At 42.3% G+C, this 23,427-nt stretch overlaps 1 protein-coding gene across 4 annotated transcripts in view; it reads left to right on the forward strand.

Annotated features, from left to right (window-relative positions):
- ENOX1 (ecto-NOX disulfide-thiol exchanger 1) overlaps positions 1-23,427 on the forward strand; it is a 610,579-nt gene that overhangs the window by 373,674 nt on the left and 213,478 nt on the right. For all 4 annotated transcript variants that reach the window (XM_059995963.1, XM_059995964.1, XM_059995965.1 and 1 more), the window contains 2 exons: positions 19,518-19,661; positions 20,497-20,634. In XM_059995963.1, coding sequence (XP_059851946.1) covers positions 19,518-19,661; positions 20,497-20,634 — 282 coding nt within the window. The remainder of the gene's footprint in view (positions 1-19,517; positions 19,662-20,496; positions 20,635-23,427) is intronic.

Below are 23,427 nucleotides of genomic sequence, written 5' to 3' on the forward strand. Positions count from 1 at the left end.
CAGTAGGTCCTTATTAGTTATCTGCTTTCTGTATAGTAGTGTGTATATGTCAATCCCAATCTCCCAGTCCCTCCCCCACTTTCCCCCTTAGTAACCATAAGTTTGTTTTCTACATCTATGACTCTATTTCTGTTTTGTAAATAAGTTCATTTGTACCCACATATAAGTGATATCATATGATATTTGTCTGTCTCTGCCTGGCTTACTCAGTACGACAATCCCTAGGTCCATCCATGATGCTGCAAATGCAGGCTTCATTTTTTAAAGGACAGTATTTAACTGAAACCGATGCTGGTTGCAGTGCTTAGTAGCTGGGCAGAAAGGTCAGGGGCCAGGAGAATGTCACAGGAGGAGGTGGCTTCCCGTAGTCTGTCCTCTCCCACCTGCTTGTGGCCCTGTCTGTTGGGACTGGGAAGCGCAGGGGACCATGCATATTGTGCCGCTAAACAGAGAGTCCACGTGGTCAGCTGTGTTCTGTCCAACAGACGACACTGCCTCTTGACCCTTCTTGGCGGTTTCTGACAAGCAGTGCTGCTAAGAGTCCTGAGTTGTAAATTGTTCCAGGTCTCAGGCTTCCTGGCCAGAACAGCACGACCCATCAGTTTCTAGCTTTAGAATAATAAGAGGGAAAACAAACGGTATTTCCTGGTGAGACAGCATCATCATAAGTGACCAGACAAATCCTGCTCATAGGTCAATCTGCTGTGTAGAAGGTACTGTGCTAAGAGGTTGATCATTCAAATTGCTCTCTGCCTTTACATACCTGGGAAACTAGTCGGAGAGAAAATACAAACACAGACACACAAAGAAAATAACCATATACACACACAAAAATCGGGCGTGTTAAATGGCCAGACGGGCATATGGAACACTGGTTGTCAAAATGCATTTGTTCCTCAGTTTGATGGTGGATACCAGCTTAAGAATTTTTGCCGTGTCTTTATCATCAGAGCACTTATTTACTTTTTTGTTTATATACGACTCCAAAAAGTATCTATTTAAGCTTCTTCCTAAGTAATAATATCTGCAAAATCACATGGTTTTCTTCTGATACATTTTTTTCCTGATACACTTTAAGTTGAACTATATGAAGCTGCTGATATTTCACTGTTTTTAAAAGCATCCATTTCACGTAGCTTAAAGTAAACACAACTATTCAACATTTAAAACGATGGTTTCATGAGTCACATTAAATCCCTGGATATCATACCGGAGGAACATATCACCCTGGAGGAGCTCTGGAGCTGGAGGGAGCAAGCAGTTGTTAAGAGTTGATCTTGTAAGGTTTCTCCTAGGAGGGGGCCAGGATGTGAAGCTGGAAGGAGGGATGCACAGACGAGAGGGGAGAGCAGGGATCACAGGGGAGAAGCCGTCCGTGAGGACGGGTAGGGGGCCTGAGTGCGCCACCGGTGGGAAAGGAAAGCCGATGGACCAGAGAGGGTGCTCCGGACTCTGATGTAAATTCTTAATCCTCGCGTTTATTTGGCAAACTGTTTTCAAAACACATGAGCAGGGTTTTATGACCCTTCTGAAGATTTCTGCAGATTACTCTGTTATGATGGTTAATACCTTAAGCAGGGTCAGGTAGCATTTCTGTTAGGGAGTATGCAGTTGTCTGCAGGGGGACCACAGTTGGAAAGAGCTGTGTAATGCAAGTACCGGAGGTGTGAATTTGCACGCAGACAGCTGCATGGGGTGTGAGGCTCCGTGGCTGTCTCCGCCTTAGAGAGTCAAGCTTCCCAGGCTGTCAAATCCCAGAGAGGGCTCTCCTGCCAAAGACAGCAACTGACGGGGTTGAGGTTCCCTCCAGTTCATTCCAGAAGCTCCCCTGGCCATTCCTGCGGATGTCTTTCCACCTTTCTGGCCCGTCCCTACTGTGCTGAAGATTCCAGCCTCAGGCTCTCCTCCTTACCAGGTGGGTAAGGAGGATAACACCCAGCAGATTCCCCAGCGCTTACGGGGAGGGTGAATCAGAGGTCAGTTTCCCAGGATCAGTTTCCATGGCTGCCGTGCCTGCAGGCCCAGGCTTAGCCCTGCCTGAGGTGTGTTCCAGCAGAGAACGTGGAGCCATCTGAGCATTGGGCCCTGGAACAACAGGAACTATATTTTCTTGGAATAAAAAGAAAACAACTTTGTCCTCACGTGTTGGCAAAACTCAGAGCGCTTCAGCTGTAGAAATGTGTCCTCATTACTTTTAGAGCTCAGTGTCATTTAGGAAAGTATGGGCAGGACTAATTATTTCCTTATATTTAAAGAGAATAAGTTTGTGTGTGTTTTGACAATTTATTGGCATTTGGTATCCAGTGTTAATTATTTGTGTCTGTGGCAGAAAGAACATGGCAGGGCTGCTCCCTTGCATTGATGGTCCCTAGACCCAAAAAAAAGCTTTGAAGGTCGAATAGACACCAGCAATAATAACCACAAAAACAGTCAATCCATGAATTAATCTCAGAGCCAAGATGAGGGCCAAATTACCCACATATCTTTAAAATGGTACAGTTACTTTATTTATCGTGAGTCCAAGGACACCATAACTCCTGGTGGTGATTATATATCGTGTTCCTTGAAGATGCAGTGGACTTCACTTGTATGAGTCATTCAACAAATTTGTATGTGCGCATTTTAAAATGTAGATCTTAGTATCATTCAGGTATGGTGAAGCCAAGAGATCAGGAGAAGGCTGCCATTGAAGATATAGTGTGTCACTCACAGTTCCTAAGAGGAGAGAGTATGCGTGCCACCCTGGGAGGTGGGTGGGCCGAGGGGGAGGCACCAGGGTCGGTCAGGATGCGGAAGGAGCAAGGGAAGAAAGTGGGCAAGAGGCTTCGTGATAGTTTCTGAGAGAAGGAACGGGTGAAGCAGGGTGAGCACGTGTAGGATTGGCTAGTTTGAATCATTTCATCGGGCTGTCTTTAGTTGTCCGGTGCCTAGCCCTGGGGTGACTAGGGCAGGGGGATAGTGGAGTCTGTTGAGGGTATGAGCTCTGGATTGGCTAGCTCGCGTTTGAAGATTATGCCCCTGTTGTTTGCTGTCTTTAGGAATTGACCAGCCCTGGGAGAGGCAGTCCCTCCAGTGTCAGGAAGGGCCCAGAGGTTAAGGCATCAGGAAATAGAAACGATTAAAAAAAAAAAAAAAACTAATGCAGTACGTATATATATGTACACACACACGTACACAGACATACACACTCATTCTACTTATTCAGTGCATTTGTGCGGGGAGAAGGGAGAACGCATGTCTACTGTGTACCAGACGCGGTTTTGGTTGACGGCGATTGAGCAGGAAAAGCATAAACAATTTTTAAAAGTCAGCTTGCCCTTATGGAACAGCAGCGTGTCAAAGAAATAGTTATGTAATGTAACCTCAAATACTGAGAAATCCTATGGAGAAAGATATAGCTGGTGGAAGGACAGAAGAGAACTGAAGTTACTATTTTTGGTAGGTCAGGGACGGCCTCTCTGCAGAGGGTGATATTTCAGTAGAGAAGGGACTAAGGGGCTAGAAAAGGGCAGATGTCCAGACATCTGGAGGAATCACAGGTGCCGAGTCACTGAGAGGATCCTACTTGGCAGACTCAGGGAACAGTAACAAGGCCCGTGTCCTGGGATCCCCGGGAGAAGGGGGGCTGTAGGAAAGGAGGCGGCAGAGGTGACCGGCAGGCAGAATCTGAAGGACCTTGGAGGCCATCCAAGGGCAAAGGGAAGCTGTGTGTGCTTCTGTGATGCTAGAAATTCAAACCCTATGAAGGTAAGAGTTAAGCTTTGGTCTCAAAATGCAAATTAAATAGCTGTCTCCTCGCTATTTTCTTTTACACTGTTCAATTTTTTCAATATTTATTTGAGATGGCTTTGTTTGCAAATGGGAAAGCTTACTGTCTTTCTCCCCAAAGTTTTACATTTGGAAATTTTTTTTTTACAGTTGAAAACAAACAGAAACTTACCCATATAATGCAAAAAGACAGCTTTAGATCAGGAGTGTTGGAAAGTGACTCTCTGTACCGCTGAGTTCCGTGGCGTATATGTGGCATTTAAATAAAATGAAATACAATTTGAAAACCACCACACTTCTGAAAATCTAGAAGAAGAAAAAAGATCTGGGAACAGTCAACAATTTGCTTTCATTTTCTGTTAAATCGTGATTTTTTTTGCACTTGGTATTGTTTACTAAACATGAAGTAACATCCACTCACAATCTACTTAACATAAGCGCGCCCAGAAAGAAAAGCTCATTTCACATCTAATTGTGGATACTGTTCCTTTGTTAAAAATTCATAGGGTTTATAAACGTGTCCATTAAGTACCGGAGTCTCCGTTATTTCCCCAGCTCTTTTCCCACTGCCAATTCTGATCAGAATTTTAAAACACCCCTCTCTCTGAAGGTGTTCTCTGAAGAACAAAAAGCCGGGGTGGGGTGGGTGGGGAGGTAGAACTTATGAATATAACTAGAAAGACCTCCTGACCAAATATGCTGCAGTTTCCTGATTTAGTTTCGGTATAATGTAGGTAAATGGACAGGGGCAGACCATCTTCTGTTAACCTCAACATCATGTTACTGCTCTAAAGTTCTGCCTCTCAGTAATCTTTAAATGTGGTATCAACTAACAGCTGGTCGGGTGGTTTGGTTGTTTTGCTTTTTGGAAAATGGAGGAAACTGAAGAGTAGGCAGTAGGCAGCTTCTTCTCTGTTCTGGTTCTAACGTCCCTCCAGCCACATTAGTGAGACCTAAGTCACGTGCCACTTCTTAATCCTGGGCATGTTGTTTGCCGCAGGGGACAAGACAAGCAATACTCTGCAGTTCGGTGTCTTGGTTAATCTCCATGTGGGGCCCCTATTGCTTATACTTCATGTGCTTTCATTGATTTGGGTCAAGAATATGCACATACTAGAAAACTAATGGCAGGGAATTCCCTGGTGGTCCAGTGGTTAGGGCTTGCTGCTTTCACTGAGTGGGTCTGGGGTCAATCCCTGGTTGGGGAAGTGAGATCCTGGAAGCTGCATGGCATGGCCAAAAAGAAAAAAGAATGAAAAGTAATAAGAAAATATATAAAAAACTATTTAAAAAGTAAATTAAATTTAAAAAAAAGAAGCAAAAACAAAGGAAACTAGTGGAGAGTATAAAATAAGACTGTGTAACTGTACATAACAAAAACTGTGATCACGTGGCATGGAGGAAAAACACTTTTCTGGATTTCATATGTAAATTTACAGCCATTGTATTACACTTAATACACTTATATTTCAGAAATCATTGTATTACACTTAATACACTTATATTTCAGAAATCATTGTATTACACTTAATACACTTATATTTCAGAAATCACCTTTTCTCCTCATATGAACTTATTTTTGTAATTTAACTCAGCAAGAAGCTTGCAAATTCTGGAACAATTTGAGCTCAGTACAACTCTGATTGGAAGGATCGACTATAACCTGTATTTTATCCTGCATCACATTTCAGTATTAACTCACATCTTCTCTTTAGTTTGCTGCCCTGCGTAAAACGGCCTGCTCATCTCCCTGGTTCCCAAGTGTGTGATCCAATGGCAGATAACGTAGATAAAAGATCCCTGCCGCTGTTGGCCATTGTTCTGAATTTCATTTAATGGATTAAGTCATCAAGGTGATAATACTACATGCTTTTCCCACGTTTGATCTCCTGGACCACAGGAGTTTACAGACCAAAACAGCGATGCTACTGCCAAACCCTGCCACTCACAGCCTCCAACCACCTAGCTTATTATTCTGGTGTCCTGTGAACCAACAATGAATCAAGCCAAAATACTGATGGAAGAAACCCAGAGAGACCAGAATGTGGACTTTTCAGGGGGGAGTAGTTGGTGTGAAGATGCGCTCACAAAATTGTCATTGGTGGAGGTTTTGCTTCTGTTTTGTAATCCAAAGAATTCCTCTATGAGAACCTATCTAAAGGGATCTGGATTTTAACTAGCAAAATGTCTCACCGTGTTGCCAGTAATGCTTCGTTTCTTTCAGTTCCTCCAAGAGGCATTATGCGTTAGCGCCTCACATAGCTCGTGAGATGAGGAGTGAAGGCATACAGTGGAGAAGCTCAGGGAGCCGGCCCGGGGCGAACTTGTGATGAGAGCTCTCTTGTGACGTACAAATTGTGCTGTCAAACTGCTGTGCACATTTTTACAGGAGAGGCACAGAGGGGGTCCCCAGACCAGCTCTCAGGGTTTAAGGCTATCTTCACTGGGAACGAAAAAGTGACTGCCACAATGGTACTGATCCCCTGCTAAGCACGCAGTGGGAGTTGGGCTCAAGTGTACGTCACACAGTAACGCAGACCCTTGTGCTTCCAGCCCCTCCAGTCGCCAGTCCCCTGGGAGAGGAATTAGAAGTTGGGATTTCTGGTTCACTCAGCTCCCAGCTTTACCCGGCCCCGAGGTACCCCCATTTCCTACTTCCTGTAGCCCTCCGTCATGGTGGAAGGCAGAAAGCAGGCTTGAACTCCGGGCCAGCCTGGTTGCCAGCTGCCAACGGAATGAGGTAGCTTGTGAGGTAAGAGAGGTAGGATGGGAAGGGGTGCTAGGATGGAAAGGGGTGCTAGCACAAAACGGGTGTGGAAAAGGAAAAGAGGAGTAGTCACCTGACTCTGCCTCCCAGCCATCCCCCTCATACGGCCCTGACCAGCCTTTCCATCCCGCCCTCTTTATCTCTCACTATCGTAGTTCGTTAGGTGGCAGAAATGTGGTGGGAGTGTTGGTAAACTGGAGATTCCAACAGAAGTTGTCTACACAGGGATAGCAGTTCTAGGCAAGCCTCAATGGCGATGATACTTACACCAAGCTCTCAGCTCAGACCACAGATCGACCCTCATTATGTGTATCTGGACAAAATTAAGCCCAGTGTGGGGCTAAAGCATCTGTGAGGTTGTCTGATAAAGCCTAACCCATTAAAACCCTCAGAGTGTCGATCAGCCCTAGGTAGACGTCTTATACATATGTTCCCCACCTCTGTTTCTCTAGATGCACAATGAATATTCTAAAAAAAAATGTGCTTCTCCATAAAGCCCGGGTCTTCAGATGTGTCCCGGCAGACGTTTCTGCTGATTTGCTCAGATTCTTTCCCCTGTCTATCTACTTTTATAACTGAAGTAGAAGGGTTGGGATGGCTGAATGGGGGTGGGGTGAGGGCCGTGCAAAGACACAACAAGGCTTGCAGGTCCTGATGACCGAGGGATACTCAGACCCTGCCTCTACTTCACCGTGACAGGCTGTCTCCTGGCACAGTGCCAGTGCTAGCATTTTTCCCTCCAAGCATCTCTGGCTTCATGTTTGCCTGCTGCTCCAGCAACTCCTGGTTTCAGCCTACTTGTCTTTCTCTTTGTTGGGCAGTGGGGGAAGGAGGAGAATGGTGGGCGGGGGAAGCAAAGAATCTTAGTGATTTTTCCTTCCTTCCTTCAAGACTAACAATACATTAATAAGTAGTTATATCCGGAATCCAGTTGTTGTTGTTTTCTTATAATAGGCAGGCTCTGAAGAGTATCTAGTTTGCCACACTGCAGCAAGCTCAAGTTTGCTAATTTTTTTTTTTCAGTTGAACTATAGTGGGCTTATTATGGTAGTTTCAGGTGTACAACATAGTCAGTATTTTTGTTATGGAGTATGTTATACTCCATATAAAGTAATTATAAAATATTGGCTCTATTCCCTGTACTGGTACTGTATCTTATTTATTTTATACCTAGCAGTTTGTACTCTTAATCCCCTTCCCTCTCCCCACTGCTAACCACTAATTTGTTCTCTACATCTGTGACTCTGTTTCTGTTTTGTTGTATTTGTTCATCTGCTAGCGCTTCTTACTTTGCAAACTTTTTGGAGACGGGGTCTGTGTCTTGCTCACCACTATATCCCTAATCTCAAGCACAGTGACCCACATACAGTAAGCATGTCATAAAGATCTACTGAGTGAATGCATCCCTGGGGGACGAACTAACCCTTTACCCCAGACTCCTCCAGTCAAACCAAGAGGGACCTCCTAGTCTGGCTCTTTGTTGGAGAAAAGTTCCCCAAATCTACAACAATAGAGGTCCAGGCTAAGACAAACTAAAGCCTGGGCTCTGCCAGTCGTTAGCTTTGTGACCTGGGGTAAATGGGCCGGTCTTAATTTTCTGAAACTTAGCTTTTCTTCTTTTGCAAAAAAGTGCTAATAACATCTGTCACATAGGTTGTTGTGAGTTTTCATGAAATCCAAGATGTGGGACTGTTATATAGTAAGCTGTTTTCCCACTGGGTGCCTCTGGGGGAGGGCTGAGGGAATGATTCTCCTTTCACTTTATAGACTTCAGCTTTTTTCTTTTTTTTTTTTTTAACTCATTCCAAGCATTAGTATTAGTAAAAATGCCTTTAAAATAAAAATGTCCTTATAAGAATATTAGTTTCCATCTACCTGACGTATTGGGATGTTTATTCTCAGATTGAAAGGAACTGCGTCACTGCATTTCCATGCAAATCTCACTACTCAAAAAAAGGGCAGTTGAATTAGCTGGTAAATAGGAAGGGTAGCAAGTGTTTGGGGAGCGTGTTTGAATGAAGATGGTGTCTCCTATTAAATAAGGGTTTAGTATTAGGAGATCTTGCTGTGGGAAGTCTGGAAACAATGCTACACTTAGTTTTCATGTTGATTCTGTATCTCACGGTTTTATCTACCCTATTTTTAGCTTATTAATAATTAATAAAACTCTTTGTGTTGTAGAGATTGTGTCAGATTGATGTGCTGGATAAGCTCATGCACACATGTCTGCTTCATCATGCAAGTAATAAAATCATTATCGTGATTGCATTAATGGGCCAGGGCCTGGTGAATATCGGCAGGTGGCAGCCACGTGGTTCTCAAGTGCCGTCACCTCATACCCTGCACTGCTTAACCGCCACTAGTTGCTGCTTATTTTCTTAGTCATCATTTTACAGTAAACATTGTCTCATGATAAACCATAAAATTTAGAAGTGAACAAGAACGTCAGAGTTCTTGAAGAGCACGTGATCTTTTTCATTAAGGCTAGAAAGGGGAAAACGTGATAATGCTATAGTGGGAATTCTTTTAAAATATCTGTTTAGGTTGGGTTTAAGCCATCTAGCTGTGAAAATAATAAACCATGGTAGCAATAGCAATATGCTGTAATTCCCACGGAGCCCATTCAGCATAATTTCTTTTTTTATATACATAATAAAACCATAAATAAATGTGATTACTCTCAGCTCACATGAAATTACTTTCAGCACCAGATGTTTTTCTCTCATACCTGTCTCCTTTAGGGTCAGTTTTTGCTTGCCCCCCGCCATCACCACCGGTAATATGTGAGTCATCTGTGAATAAATAACTGGGGGTGGCATTGGATCTTGAACTTGAGTTTGGCGAGTTTGAGGGGAGACGGATCTTTGTCTGTCTCACACGCAATAGGCAGGAAGGGGCCAGATGGTGCCTCAAAACAGCCACTTAAAACTCCTTAGGCTCCAGGCGCCAGCAGCTTTCTTCTGGAGGCCTCACCCCACATCGTATCAAACATACGAAATGCACTCACGTGTGACATTCAATATAATTTTGTCTATAGGACTTTTGGACAGGATTTTTCTTTTTTGGTGGGGGGGGCCGTGCTGAGCAGCATGTGGGATCTTAGTTCCCCGACCAGGGATCGAACCTGCACCCCCTGCAGTGGAAGCGTGGATTCTTAACCGCTGGACCGCCAGGGAAGTCTCGGACAGGGTTTTTATAATTCTGCCTTTGAAATTATTTTCCTACAAGTTGCTCATTTCATTTACAGCCAGCTCTGACTTCTCCATAACCGTGCGGGCTCAGAGACTTTTTCCAGTGCGACACAGCCCCACTTACAAATGATTTCTAACTCAAACGATGTCTGTATGGATATTAACTTTGCTAATTAGAGAAGTTGTCAGAATACAAGATGCATAGGTATTTCATTAAATAACCATTTGCTTTTGATCGTGCGCATTTCACTGCAGGTTGACACAAACCATTTTCAGTTCTCCAGCATTATCGTAGACCTCGGTGCCTTTAGTGCCTTGTTGGTAACACAGCCGTAGTTAGAAAAATAGGTGACTTTCCCAGGGCCGGATGCGTTCTTAATGTGGAAGATAGGAGTAGAGAAAGAGATTCCATCTGAGGAGCTTAGTCCTCCAAATGCCACCCCCTTGTGCAGAGGAAGAGTTTCTATTAAGACATGCTTAAGGGGCAAATAGCACTGAGTGTCAGAGAGTATGAGTGTTCGTGGGAGAAGGTGGAGTAGAGCAGCACATTTACACCTTTCTATGGGAGGAGAGAGAGAGAAAGAGAAAGAGGTGGGGGGAGCGAAAGGAGAGGGGAGGGAGGAGGGAAGGAAGAGAAGGAGTTACGGTTTTAGCAGCAGTGTTTTACAGTGACCTTCAGCCTTGTCTTCAGTGCTGGAAGCTTCCCGTCAGCGTTTATCCCACCCCCTCTTTTTGACTCTTGCCAGACACAGCCAGTATCAACTAAAGTTTGCCCCATTTCCTCAGGATGCTCCCTGCCAGCCTAGAATTTTCCAATTGGATATCTTGCTGCACATGCATTAGTCGTGCCCTAGTAGCCCTCCCCCAACTAGCCCAACGCCATGTCACCATCTCTGACTCCCTGAAGAGGAAAAAGGACCGACCATCCCAGGGAACCCAAGGCCCCCACTATCCTGCCTACTGGTTACAGAGCATCAGCAAGGGCTGTGCGTGCTCATTTCGAGAAGAAAAAACAAGGTCTCCAGCCCCCGGTAACACACTAGAGGTGAGGTGGCCTGCTCAGGGGGCGATCAGCTGCTGCGGGGCTAATGCTTTATTCATTGTGTTGCAATGGCATCATTAAGAGCACATTAGTTTAAAGAGTAACTAATATGTTCTTGGTGAGAAACATTAAACAGGATGAGCAACCAGCTCAGGCCGGTCATGGTCTGATCCAGGTTTTATTGCAGGTAGATTTCCATAGATTAAAGAGCTCTAATCAGGGCTTTTTGGAAAACAGATAACTCATTTACTAGAGTTCGCAGCCATTTAAGGGTCAGTTTTCCACCCACTACAATTAAAATGTTCCACTTTGTAGCTTAATATGTTTTCCGTGGTTGGGTCAAGGTGTAAAATGAGTGTGTAATGAAAAAAAAATGAATACAAAACAGCACAAATTATAGAGTTAAATATACTCTGCTTTCCCTTACATAAGAAGATAATAATGTTCACAGAAAGCACTTTCTGTACATAATTGTGGCTGAAAAGACCAGTATGTGAAGGATATGCCTTAACACACTATGCATTAATTTAAAAATCTTCTTGGATTTGTGGCGCTCTCCATGGTTTATAGAGGTTACCTCTCCTGACGGCTGTGTCTTTGAAGCCAGAAATCCACCTGAGGTCTGTTTCGGAGGCGTTACCCCCTTTCTCAAAAGGACTCTTCCTCTGGTCTCTCTGCTGCTCTCTATCGGCAGCCTGTAGTTTTACCATTTCAAGTGAAGCTTTTTTGTAGTTCCAGCTTTCTGTTTACGTTGTCTATTCTGTAGAACTTTTTGAATGGGAAGGGAAGAGAACAGAGAGGGTGCCAGCAGGAAAAAACTCGTCGTTTGAGTGGAAGCAAGGATTCTCTGATACGTCCTTATGTATTTTAATAAACTTGTCTGTGACTTACTTATTTGACGGTTATGCCTCAGTGTCCCTATTCAGGGTCTCGAAGAGCCCCAAGGCCTACACGTGACTGTAGAAGTAGGATTGAAAGACGGAGCTCAGCTATCTTGTTTTCTAGATAAGGACTTTGCTGCAGGGAGACTTCTTGAACTGTTAAGGCTATTTTGAAACAGTTGCCTGTCAGAAACATTTTGGGGACTTTTGTATCTGGGAGAAGTTAGAAGTGATGAACTCTCAGGTTGGAATCTTGATGTTCTGTGAGCTTGGGTGTGTTTGTCCTGATTGATAGGTATCCATTAATGAGGGGAATTAGTTGACCCATGTCATGTTTCATAAACAGTCTTCAAGTATAATATTGCCCTTCTCAGAAAATCTGAAATATACTAAGTATGGAAGGTGTCTCTACAAAGACTTTGAAATGACATATTTTTATCATAGTAGCTTCCAGTCCTATTTTCTTTTCTTTTCTGTTTTTAATGGAAAGAGAAGTACTTTACTCCTGTGGTCTCAAGCTTTCTCTTTTATTATATTCTTCAATTTAGAAATATAAAGTATAATTTTTTTAAAAAAGCAAAGAGTTCCTGAAAACAAAATAATTTTACCTCTGTCATTTCTCTACACTTACGTATGTAATGCCGAATAGTATTTTTCTTTGTATCAAAAGATAATTGGCGGGCTTCCCTGGTGGCGCAGTGGTTGAGAGTCCGCCTGCCGATGCAGGGGACACGGGTTCATGCTGCGGAGAGGCTGGGCCCGTGAGCCATGGCCGCTGAGCCTGCGCGTTGGGAGCCTGTGCTCCGCAATGGGAGAGGCCACAACAGTGAGAGGCTGGCGTACTGCAACAACAACAACAACAACAAAAAACCAGATAATTGGCTTTATCTGCTATCCTGCCATGCCGGTTGAGTTATCCCTTTGGCAAAGTTGGTTATTTTGTTTGAATGCATCATTACAGAGGGAGGCCTTCTGTTTCTCTCATATTCATTCTCTCTTTTTCTCTTTCAACACTGAGTTCTTCGAAGACAGATATGTCACGGGCAAAACTTTATCATCCATTCAGTAACCGTTTCCTCCCTAAGCTGGAAGGATGACGATCTGTAGTTTAAAATTGGCTACTAGACAAAGTAGAAAAATGGAGGATGTAATCACAGACCCGTAATGGCATTTTGTGTTTGAGAAATGGCCAGACCTGCTTTTTATCCTCTGTGGTGCATGCCACATTGAAACTTTTCCTTTCTTCCCCTGATTTCACTTCTTTAGCACTATAGGTATATGCCTTTGTTACACTAATGCAGCACTTAATGGACCAGGCGATGCCGTTATTTATAGATTTCAGCTTCTCCAAGGAGCAGCTGGGAAGAAGTCTCACAAAAGGAGAACATCGCTGTAACCTGCTTATGACCCTACATTGGTTACCAGGGAGGTGTGGAATCTTAGATCTTGGAGAAGGACTTGTTAAGTACACCAAGAGCTTATCTGGAAAATTCTCACATTTTTAAAAAGTTGTCTTTGATACTTGTCTGTGTTCTAGTTTCCAGCAGCAATTTTCCCTTTTGTGTTCTTTAGCTTTCAGACCTCCAACCTTTGAGACTGGACCCTGGAACTGAATTTTGTCTTTTTGTTCCATTATTACTTCCTTCTTTCCCTTTCTTATTTTCCTTTTTACTTTCTTTTCTTCCTTCTATGCCTGAATTTATTTGAAAAACATACGTGTGTGTGTGCGTGCGTGTGTGTGTGCGTGCGTGTGTGTGTATATAAAATTGTATATATGGAATTTATATGATGATTTAAATACATTTTAAATTTATAAATACATTATAATTTTATATGTATACTGCGCATCTGGCATATTCTAGGTACTATGCTTGCTCCCTGCAGGGATGCAAAACTGGCTAGTTTCCATGATCATTCTAAGCATGTTGTTTATTAGGGACATAGACATAAACAACTAATTAGGATATGAAGTTACAAGTGCTGGTATAGAGAAAGGTTCAGAGCACTGTGGGAACACAGAGGAGGGAATACATACCTCCTTTGTCTTCTTGCCTTAAAGGGCAAACTAAAAACTACTTGGAACAGGAATGGCATTTTTCTCCTCAGGTGCACTGTGCTGTGAGGTGTGTCACATCATGACCCCTCTGAAAAGAGTTCAGTGGTTTTATAAACATGTGAATAAGATATTAAAGAAGGTCATAGGTCAGGTATTAAAGAAGACCTTTTGATTTCATGGCTTTGATAGAAAGTACTGCAGGGTCCATCACTGCCTGAATCTATCTTAACCCAGTTCCATCCTCTGCCCATACTGTTTCCAAGAGGTGACTTTTCTGTCCATTTCCGAGTAGGATCTTTCTAGCTTTATTTGATATAATATTCCTACCTTGCAATTTTCTTCATCAGAAATTCCCCCACAAAATCTAATTCCTCATAAACTTTAATATAATTTAAATCTCTTCTTCAAAGTCTTAATCCTTTTATTTCACACTAATCAGGAGACATCAATCATTAATAACCAACATCCTGTATATTTAGCAGACGTGAAAACTTCATCATGCGTTATCACGTAGTGCCTTAGGTAGTCTCTGCTATCAGCTGCCTCCTTATAACCCTCTTCAAGCTCTCTCCTCTAAAGGGTACCCACCATCCAAAAACTACTCCCATCTGAGAAGTAAGCAGCAACATAGACTTTGCTGACATTTCTGTAGAGGGCCCAGGGGAAAGGTTTACATTGTATATTTCCCAGTGAAGCACCTCAATGTCCGCTTTAGTCATTTCTCTTCTCTGAAGTCCCCTTTTCTCATGAGTGGCTACCAAAGATCCCTTCTTTCTTTCCCGTCAAAGCACTTAGCCTTGGTGTCCTTTTTTTTCTCTCTCTTTTTTTAGCCACATTTTTTTAAAATAAATTTATTTATTTTTGGCTGCATTAGGTCTTTGTTGCTGTGCGCGGGCTTTCTCTAGTTGCAGCGAGTGGGGGCTACTCTTCGTTGCAGCGTGCGGGCTTCTCACTGCTGTGGTGGCTTCTCTTGTTGTGGAGCACGGGCTCTAGGCGCGTGGGCTTCAGTAGTTGTGGCGTGTGGGCTTCAGTAGTTGTGGCGCGTGGGCTCAGCAGTTGTGGCGCGCGGGCTCTAGAGCGCAGGCTCAGTAGTTGTGGCGCACAGGCTTAGTTGCTCCGTGGCATGTGGGATCTTCCCGGACCAGGGCTCGAACCCGTGTCCCCTGCATTGACAGGCGGATTCTTAACCACTGCGCCACCGGGGAAGCCCCTTTTTTTACCACATTTTGCAGAGCAATTCTTCTCTGCCTCGAAACTTGCAGATTCCACCCATCTCCTAGATCAGTGTAAGAGGACCCATTCTCCTTAGAAGCCTGTTTAGTAATCCTCTACCATAATTTAAGCATGTCTTTGTGATCCTTTTGTGTTTGAAGAGATAATAGTGAGAATTTTTGTAAAACTGATGAAAGACATTAGGCTCTTCTGGGGTTGATCCTCAGTGGTAGAATTAGTCTGAATTACTTCATTTACCATTATAGGAAGTAGAAATGTCTCCCTTATTCCTAAACGGTTGCTTAAAGATCATGGGGTTAAAATGTAAGTAATGTCTATTTAACAGTACTCTATATTGTTTTAAACTATGAGCATTTCCATAACCTCAAGAGAACATCCTACTGATTACATGGAGGTCAAAGTGAGATATTTTCTTAGTAATAGAAGCAGAAAGTAGAACTTTGGATGAGAATGCATTTTTCTTTTTACTAGAATATAAAACATAATAATGCTAGTGAATACTTCCTGTAAAGTAAGAGAGTTTCAGATGTCATATGAAATGTTTCCTTTGGAATGAACTCTCAACAAGACGTTAATAAATCAGATTTTCTCACTATAATTATTCTTCTATTGAAGTAGGTATAAACCTAAGGACTTGAGTCAAACAAAATCATCCTTTTAAATTAACGAAAGAAAAATTTTCAAGACTTAACTCATCTCCACCCCCTTTTAATAGGAATCTGTGTTTTGTGGACAGTTACAGATGGATTTTATTACTCACGGTGTGTGTGTGTGTGTGTGTGTGTGTGTGTGCGCGCGCGCGTGTGTGTGTGTGTGTGTATGTGTATGTGTGTGTCCGTCCTTGTGTTCCTTGGGACCTTAGACAGGTAGAATGAGTTGTGTTTCTTAGAGCAGGAGAAGCCTGTGTCATTTTTTTAGGCCAAATAATATTTTCTTAGGCTTGGTGAGTTTCAAGAACTATTTGCCCCATTGATACAGCTCAATGAAATTCTGAGCATAAATATGTCTTGTTGAACAGTTATGAAATTGGGTCTGAGGTTTTGTACTTGAATGTACCTTAACAAAGAACAGGTTAGATGTCAGCTGAAACCTGGACAGAACTGTACTGTTATCCTTGGCATTTGTACATCTGATTGTACAAAAGCTTCACTGAAAGCTGTAAGTAGAAACTGCCGATTTCACAGTTCATCATGAATCTCTTGAAATCGTTTGCAGTTGCACAGGTAGGAAAAGAAAACCCTAGAGAGAAAAATGTATACATCTTTTAAATTACATTGTATTATTTTATAAAGGACCGGTGAAAAGGAAGAAATATTCTGGTACAATTTAGATGTGACACAGAAAACTAGGGCAACACTTACTTTTAGAAATATCAAGTGTTACTCACTGTTTTAAAATTAATTACATAATTATCCAGTAGAACACAAAGATCCCAGGGTACCTTAATGGAAACACTACACTTTCAAATAAAATAATAATAATTAGCACCTACTATATTCCAAGTGTTTTATTAGCTGTAATTTTTAACTCCCCACATCTCTGTGTGTAAATAAACATTAAGAATATTAATCTTTTCTATAGTTTAGAAATAAGAAAACTAAGGCAGAGACATTCATTGGAATGATGAATTAGGCATTATGGCCTTGAATCATTTAAAGAGGCAGGTACTCAGTAGGAACAATAGATGTTAGTAGAGTATAAAAATCACTCTTGTAACTATTCATAAATTACCAGGTAGTAATTAATTTAAAATATCACCTTTCTCCCAAACCAAATCACTTTAAAATTTTTGAAGAATTGAAAGGCATCCTTGGGCTTCCCTGGTGGCACAGTGGTTAAGAATCCGCCTGCCAATGCAGGGGACACGGGTTCGAGCCCTGATCCGGGAAGATCTCACATGCCGCGGAGCAGCTAAGCCCGTGTGCCACAACTACTGAGCCTGTGCTCTAAAGCCTGTGAGCCACAACTACTGAGCCCGCGTGCCACAGGTACTGAAGCCTGCGCACCTAGAGCCCGTGCTCCGCAACAAGAGAAGCCACTGCAGTAAGAAGCCTGCACACCGCAACGAAGAGCAGCCCCCGCTCGCCGCAGCTAGGGAGAAGCCCACACCCAGCAACGAAGACCCAACGCAGCCAAAAATAAATAAATCTATTTTAAAAAGAATTGCAAGGCATTCTTGAGTCTATTGGAAATGCCTAAGACATGACAGAACTTCCTTTAGAGTCACCATTCTAGGTACATGGCAGCCACATGAAGTTGTATGTCATTCAAACCGTTGGATAGGGACATTGAAGAGATGTCATACATAGAATGTCACCCTCTCATTAGGGGATAAATTCAGGTTTACAAACCACAGCTTGCCAAGGAAGCAGTACTTTTTGCTTTTTTGCTTTTGTGATGAAACAGTAGCGGTTTTGTTACTATTCCCGGTGAAACAGTATCAGTCTTAAAATGGAGATGGAAAGCGTGGGTAGAAGCTAAGGGCCACCAGGACACTCGATTCCCCTTAGTAATACCACAGTCATTAAAGTGAAAACTAACACTGGAACAGGTATAAAGCCAAGGAGAGCTACCACCACCCCTAAAATACTGTAGTGAGAAAGGCAAAGTGAAACATGGCCAGTCAGGCACAAGTCATAAAGCCTACAAAGTAAAGGGATATTCTCTGATACAGTGTTCCAGAACTGCAGACTCATTGGACAGAAAAAAAAGTTGTCATTAATGCCAGTTTGGGGAGAGCTTGAGCTAGAAAAAGAACCAGCCAACTGAACTTCACTGGGGAGATCAGTAAGACAAATAGTGACCTTGCAGTGATCTCAAGCGCCTCTCCTCCTGGGCCATCTGAGCAAAAGCATGAACACGTTGTAGCCTGACTTTGCTTTGGTGTTCTGAAATGGCCGGAGGTGGAGAGAGGAAAATGCTTTGAGGTTTCACCACAGAACTGTTGCTGGTCTGTGGCTAGCTAAAGGGCAGGCATTTTGGTTAGCTATGTATTGATGTTATTGGGTGTGTTTTATATGGTGAGAATCTCTTTGTCTGATGGCATCCACCGCCTGGCATAAATTATGCATATAATATATAAACACGTTCTGAGTTTATTTGGGTGGTAGAGTCTAATTGCGAGGTTTGAAACGTTTGTCCTGAGTACACTTTGCTCCCAAAGTTGAAATCATTCACTACTTCTTGATGAAGGTGTTTTATCTTCCTGATAGACTATTGGAAATAATTCCCCACCATCTCTCATTCCCCTGTGTCTGAGGGCTAGGGATTTGTGGAGACCATAGAAACGATTTGCTCAATATCCACCTATCCTTGAGATATTGAAACCTGAGCTTCCATTTGAATTAAACTTTTACTCACCTGGCAGTAAGGGTTTTTTTGTATGTTTCTCGGTTTTTTTGAGAATACAGTGTTCAAAAGGATCACTGATTCTTGCACCTAAGAATCAAAGAAATAAAAGAGCATACCATAAAAGGGCCAAACGTCACACTAGATACACTGACAGACTATAACACTAATTCTAAAATATATATTAGCAGAAAGACAGTTGAAAAACATTTCTAAATTTGTGCCTAAATAAAGATAAGTACTTCGAATTCAGTTGTTCTACCAATCGACTTAAAATTCAAACTTCTCAGATCAGCCATCCAAGTGATGTGTTTTGTCTTCCAGTCTTGAACTGGTAAAAGTGCTTTTAAAATATGTACATAGGAATGCTATGTCTTTGCATTTTTAAGGATGGAGAGAAGGCATATAGCATTTTATAAATGGTACAACATAGAGGGACCCTTTGTAACTTTAAGTAATGTTTTGTTTTTTTGTCTTTTTCAGAAAGGTGCTTTGAAAAGTCTTAAAAATACATTTCTATATAAGCTGTGCAATTCTCAGGAAAATTCAGACCAAACAAATTGCGGCCAGTTAAATTTATCTTGTCATAGAACTAAGAAAACAAATGCTTTTCCTCTGCTGCCCCAGCACCCTCTGCGTCTTCTTCGACGGGCGGGCAGCACGCCATTCTTTCCTTTTGCCTTTCCTGACGATTGTAATTTGGGCACACTCTTTACCAATCTCACGGGGAGTAGCTCCTTGCTTTTTTTTCTCCCTCTTCCCAACTTTTTCTCCCTCTCTGAATACATTTCACAGACGACCGTCTTCGAAAATAACAACATCAATTAATTTTTTAACTTAAAAAAAAATCACATTTAGCCCCGAGTCTGCCCTCTCCATTGATGTGTCATGTGCGGAGCAGGCTGTGAGGGTCTGATAAGTCCCGTTTGTGAAGTCTCTTCAGTAGGAGGCCAGGCACTAGCTGCTCCACAGACGGGCTGTTTATTTCATCCAGCCCTGCTCCGGGTGGTTTGACAGTTGACCTGCACATCTCCCGGTCTCCAAGACCAGACCAGAGAAGGATGCAGCTTCGCCTCTGTGCCTCCCACTGAAAGCTGTTCTTTGTCGTTTATTTGTTTGGTTGTTGTTGTTGTTGTTGTTGATTTTGAATAGACCACAGTTTTTCCCATGAGAGCTCCCCCAGTTAACGATGACACTTTCTCACTGCGCTGCTCTTCTTCCCCTTTTGCAGAATCCGATGATCTCCGTGGGGACCCTGCACTCAGCCATCAAAGCACTCCCGCCCCTCAGGATGCTCGTAATTCAATAGTAGATGCAGGCGGCGTTGAAAGCATCACACAGTGTCCCCAGCAGCTTCCTCAGATGATGGCTGCAGGTAAATGTCGGTGGCCAGCACTGAACACAAACAAGGCATTTTGCGTCTTAGTGGAAAGCCTCCCCAGCCATGAAAATAAGTATTGAACCAGGAGCCTGGGCTCCTCAAAGAAACCAGGCTCTGGAACTAGTGAACCTCAAAGAGCATTCAGTCAAATTTAACTTATTTTGCTGACCTTTTTTTTTTTTTAAGCTCTGTGCTATTTGTCTTCAATATTATTTATTTGTTTATTTTGTTTTGATGAAAGCCTGTGCTTATAAGAAATATTTTGGGAGTCACTTTAGAAGGACACCTGCGTTTCCTTAATGTACGTATGTAAATAGTTTGTAAAGGACGGAATGTGTTACGAGGTAACACTTAATAAATTCAGTCAGGACCAATTTGACTGCTTGACATCTGATTTTAGAGATTTTATTAGACGGTTAGAGGGTGTGTCTGCTTCAGAATTACTCTTGGAAACAGGCTCATTCTAAGCCAATTGACTTGTTTTACCCACAGAGTCCTCTGGCTTTGCCTCTCCACCGGGGAACTTAACTAATGTTTCACCTGGAGAAGGAAGCGATTCTTCAGTTTTTTCCAGGGGTACTTCCTTAGTGGCATGCTGTGTATAATATAAAGTGCATGTCCTTCAGTTTCGTCCCAGAATGTATTTGGAAACTCTTTTATGTTTCCGTCTGGAGAAAGCACCGCTGTAGGTTACAGTGCTGTTATTTTTTGTGGTTTGGGAATGTGCTTAAACGAAGCCTCACGTCTCTAGAAATGCAGTTTGTTTTCAAAGAGACACCATCGCCTGTGGACTCTAAGTCAGAGTTTCTTCCCCCCTACCCCATCACAGCAGCCGATGGTTTGGGGAGTCTCGCAATCGACACGACCCAGCTGAACATGTCAGTGACGGACCCCACCGCCTGGGCCACCGCTATGAATAACTTGGGCATGGTTCCCGTGGGGTTGCCTGGACAGCAGCTCGTGTCAGGTAAGCTTTCTCTTGGGTTGGGAGATGCCTGCAACCACGCCACTGGGTGTGGGCGACAGGCGCCTTGGCCGTCTTCGCACGCGCAGGTGTTGAGCCCGGTCTGGGACTGATGACCGGGGCATGGTCAGGCAGGCTGTATGCCTGAGATTCTTCTCATCACCTCGCTCTTCTGCCTAACAGCCATTCTCAGAAAAAGCCACAAGCGGTTATCTCTCACCGGTGGCGCTGCAACACCAATTTTGTATTTTAAATGGGTAAATAGAAGAGCTAATATTTGCTTTCCAATTTACAAAACTCTTCCACAGACGTTACGCCATTTGATTCCACAGCCGTCTCCTTGAGACAGGTATACGCTTACGGTGGGCGTGGCTCTTGTTCATGTTCCCATGTTAAAAACAGGGAAAGAGGGGTCCAGAGTTTGGGTGACTTGTCCAGCACTGAAGCGGCAGAACTTAGAAACCCAACTCAACTGACACTGCATTCCCTGTTTTCTTTCCGTCACACTTTGAAATAGTAATAACAGTCGTGTATTCAATATAGAAAATGTTTGGAGATGTCACAAAGTAGAAGGTCATTTGAAAGAGTTGATCATTTAATTTAACACATGTTTATTGCAGATTTTCCATGTGCCCTGTAACAAGTGCTTTGGGAAATAGAAAAATATATATATATAAGTGTCCTCGAGGGTTGAGGGAGCATATCTCCCCAAACTGAAAAACACAGCGACAAAAAACAGCAATAAAGATAATGTGTAGAATCAGGTGCTAAGAGGTGGTTCGGTAATTTCCAGAAGGATCAATGCCTGGGGCTCTGAGGGAAGATGTTATCAGGGAGGTGGGACTTGAGCTGTCTGGAAAGATACATAGGGCTTCAGTATTCACTTAACTCATTCAACACACATTTTTTCCCCCTACTTACTTATTTATTTATTTTATTTTATTTTACTTATTCATTTTTTACAGCAGGTTCTTATTATTTACTTTATACATATTAGTGTATACATGTCAATCCCAATCTCCCAATTCAGCCCACACACCCCCCCACCCGCCGCTTTCCCCGCTTGGTGTCCATACATTTGTTCTCTCCATGTGTGTGTCTACTTCTGCCTTGCAAACCGGTTCATCTGTAACATTTTTCTAGATTCCACTTATATGCGTTAATATACAATGTTTGTTTTTCTCTTTCTGACTTACTTCACTCTGTATGTCAGTCTCTAGGTGCATCCATGTCTCTACAAATGACCCAATTTCATTCCTTTTTATGGCTGAGTAATATTCCATTGTATATATGTATCACAACTTCTTTATCCATTCGTCTGTCGATGGGCATTTAGGTTGCTTCCATGACCTGGCTATTGTAAATAGTGCTGCAATGAACATTGGGGTGCATGTGTCTTTTTGAATTATGGTTCTCTCTGGGTATATGCCCAGTAGTAGGATTGCTGGGTCATATGGTAATTCTATTTTTAGTTTTTTAAGGAACCTCCATACTGTTCTCCATAGTAGCTGTATCAATTTACATTCCCACCAACAGTGCAAGAGGGTTCCCTTTTCTCCACACCCTCTTCAGCATTTGTTGTTTGCATGTTTTCTGATGATGGCCATTCTGACCATTGTGAGGTGATACCTCATTGTAGTTTTCATTTGCATTTCGGTAATAATTAGTGGTGATGAGCAGTTTTTCATGTGCCTTTTGGCCATCTGTATGTCTTCTGTGGAGAAATGTCTATTTAGGTCTTCTGCCCATTATTGGATTAGATTGTTTTTTTAATATTGGGCTGCATGAGCAGTTTATATATTTTGGAGATTAATCCTTTGTCCACTGATTCATTTGCAAATATGTTCTCCCATTCTAAGGGTTGTCTTTTCATCTTGTTTATAGTTTCCTTTGCTGTGCAAAAGCTTTTAAGTTTCAGTAGGCCCCATTTGTTTATTTTTGGTTTTATTTCCATAACTCTAGAAGGTGGGTCAAAAAAAGATCTTGCTGTGATTTATGTCAAAGAGTGTTCTTCCTATGTTTTCCTCTAAGAGTTTTATAGTGCCAGGTCTTACATTTAGGTCTTTAATCCATTTTGAGTTTATTTTTGTGTATGGTGTTAGGGAGTGTCCTAATTTCATTCTTTTACATATAGCTGTCCAGTTTTTCCCACACCACTTATTGAAGAGGCTGTCTTTTCTCCGTTGTATATCCTTGTCTCCTTTGTCATAGATTAGTTGACCACAGGTGCATAGGTTTATCTCTGGGCTTTCTATCCTGTTCCCTTGATCTATATTTCTCTTTTTGTGCCAGTACCATATTGTCTTGTTTACTGTAGCTTTGTAGTATAGTCTGAGTTAGGGAGTCTGATTCCTCAACATTGCTTTGGCTATTCAGGGTCTTTTGTGTCTACATACAAATTTTAAGATTTTTTTGTTCTGGTTCTGTAAAAACTGCCATTGGTAATTTGATAGGGATTGCATTGAATCTTTAGATTACTTTGGATAGTATGGTCATTTTCACAATATTGATTCTTCCAATCCAAGAACATGGTATATCTCTCCATCTGTTGGTGTCATCTTTGATTTCTTTCATCTGTGTCTTATAGTTTTCTGAGTACAGCAGGTCTTTTACCTCCTTAGGTAGGTTTATTCCTAGGTATTTTATTCTTTTTTGTCACAGTGGTGAATGGGGTTGTTTCCTTAATTTCTCTTTCTGATCTTTTGTTATTAGTGTATATGAATGCAACAGATTTCTGTGCATTAATTTTTGTATCCTGCAACTTTGCCAAATTCATTGATTAGCTCTAGTAGTTTT

The sequence above is a fragment of the Delphinus delphis genome, chromosome 18 (genome assembly GCF_949987515.2).
Source record: "Delphinus delphis chromosome 18, mDelDel1.2, whole genome shotgun sequence".
Lineage (NCBI taxonomy): Eukaryota > Metazoa > Chordata > Mammalia > Artiodactyla > Delphinidae > Delphinus > Delphinus delphis.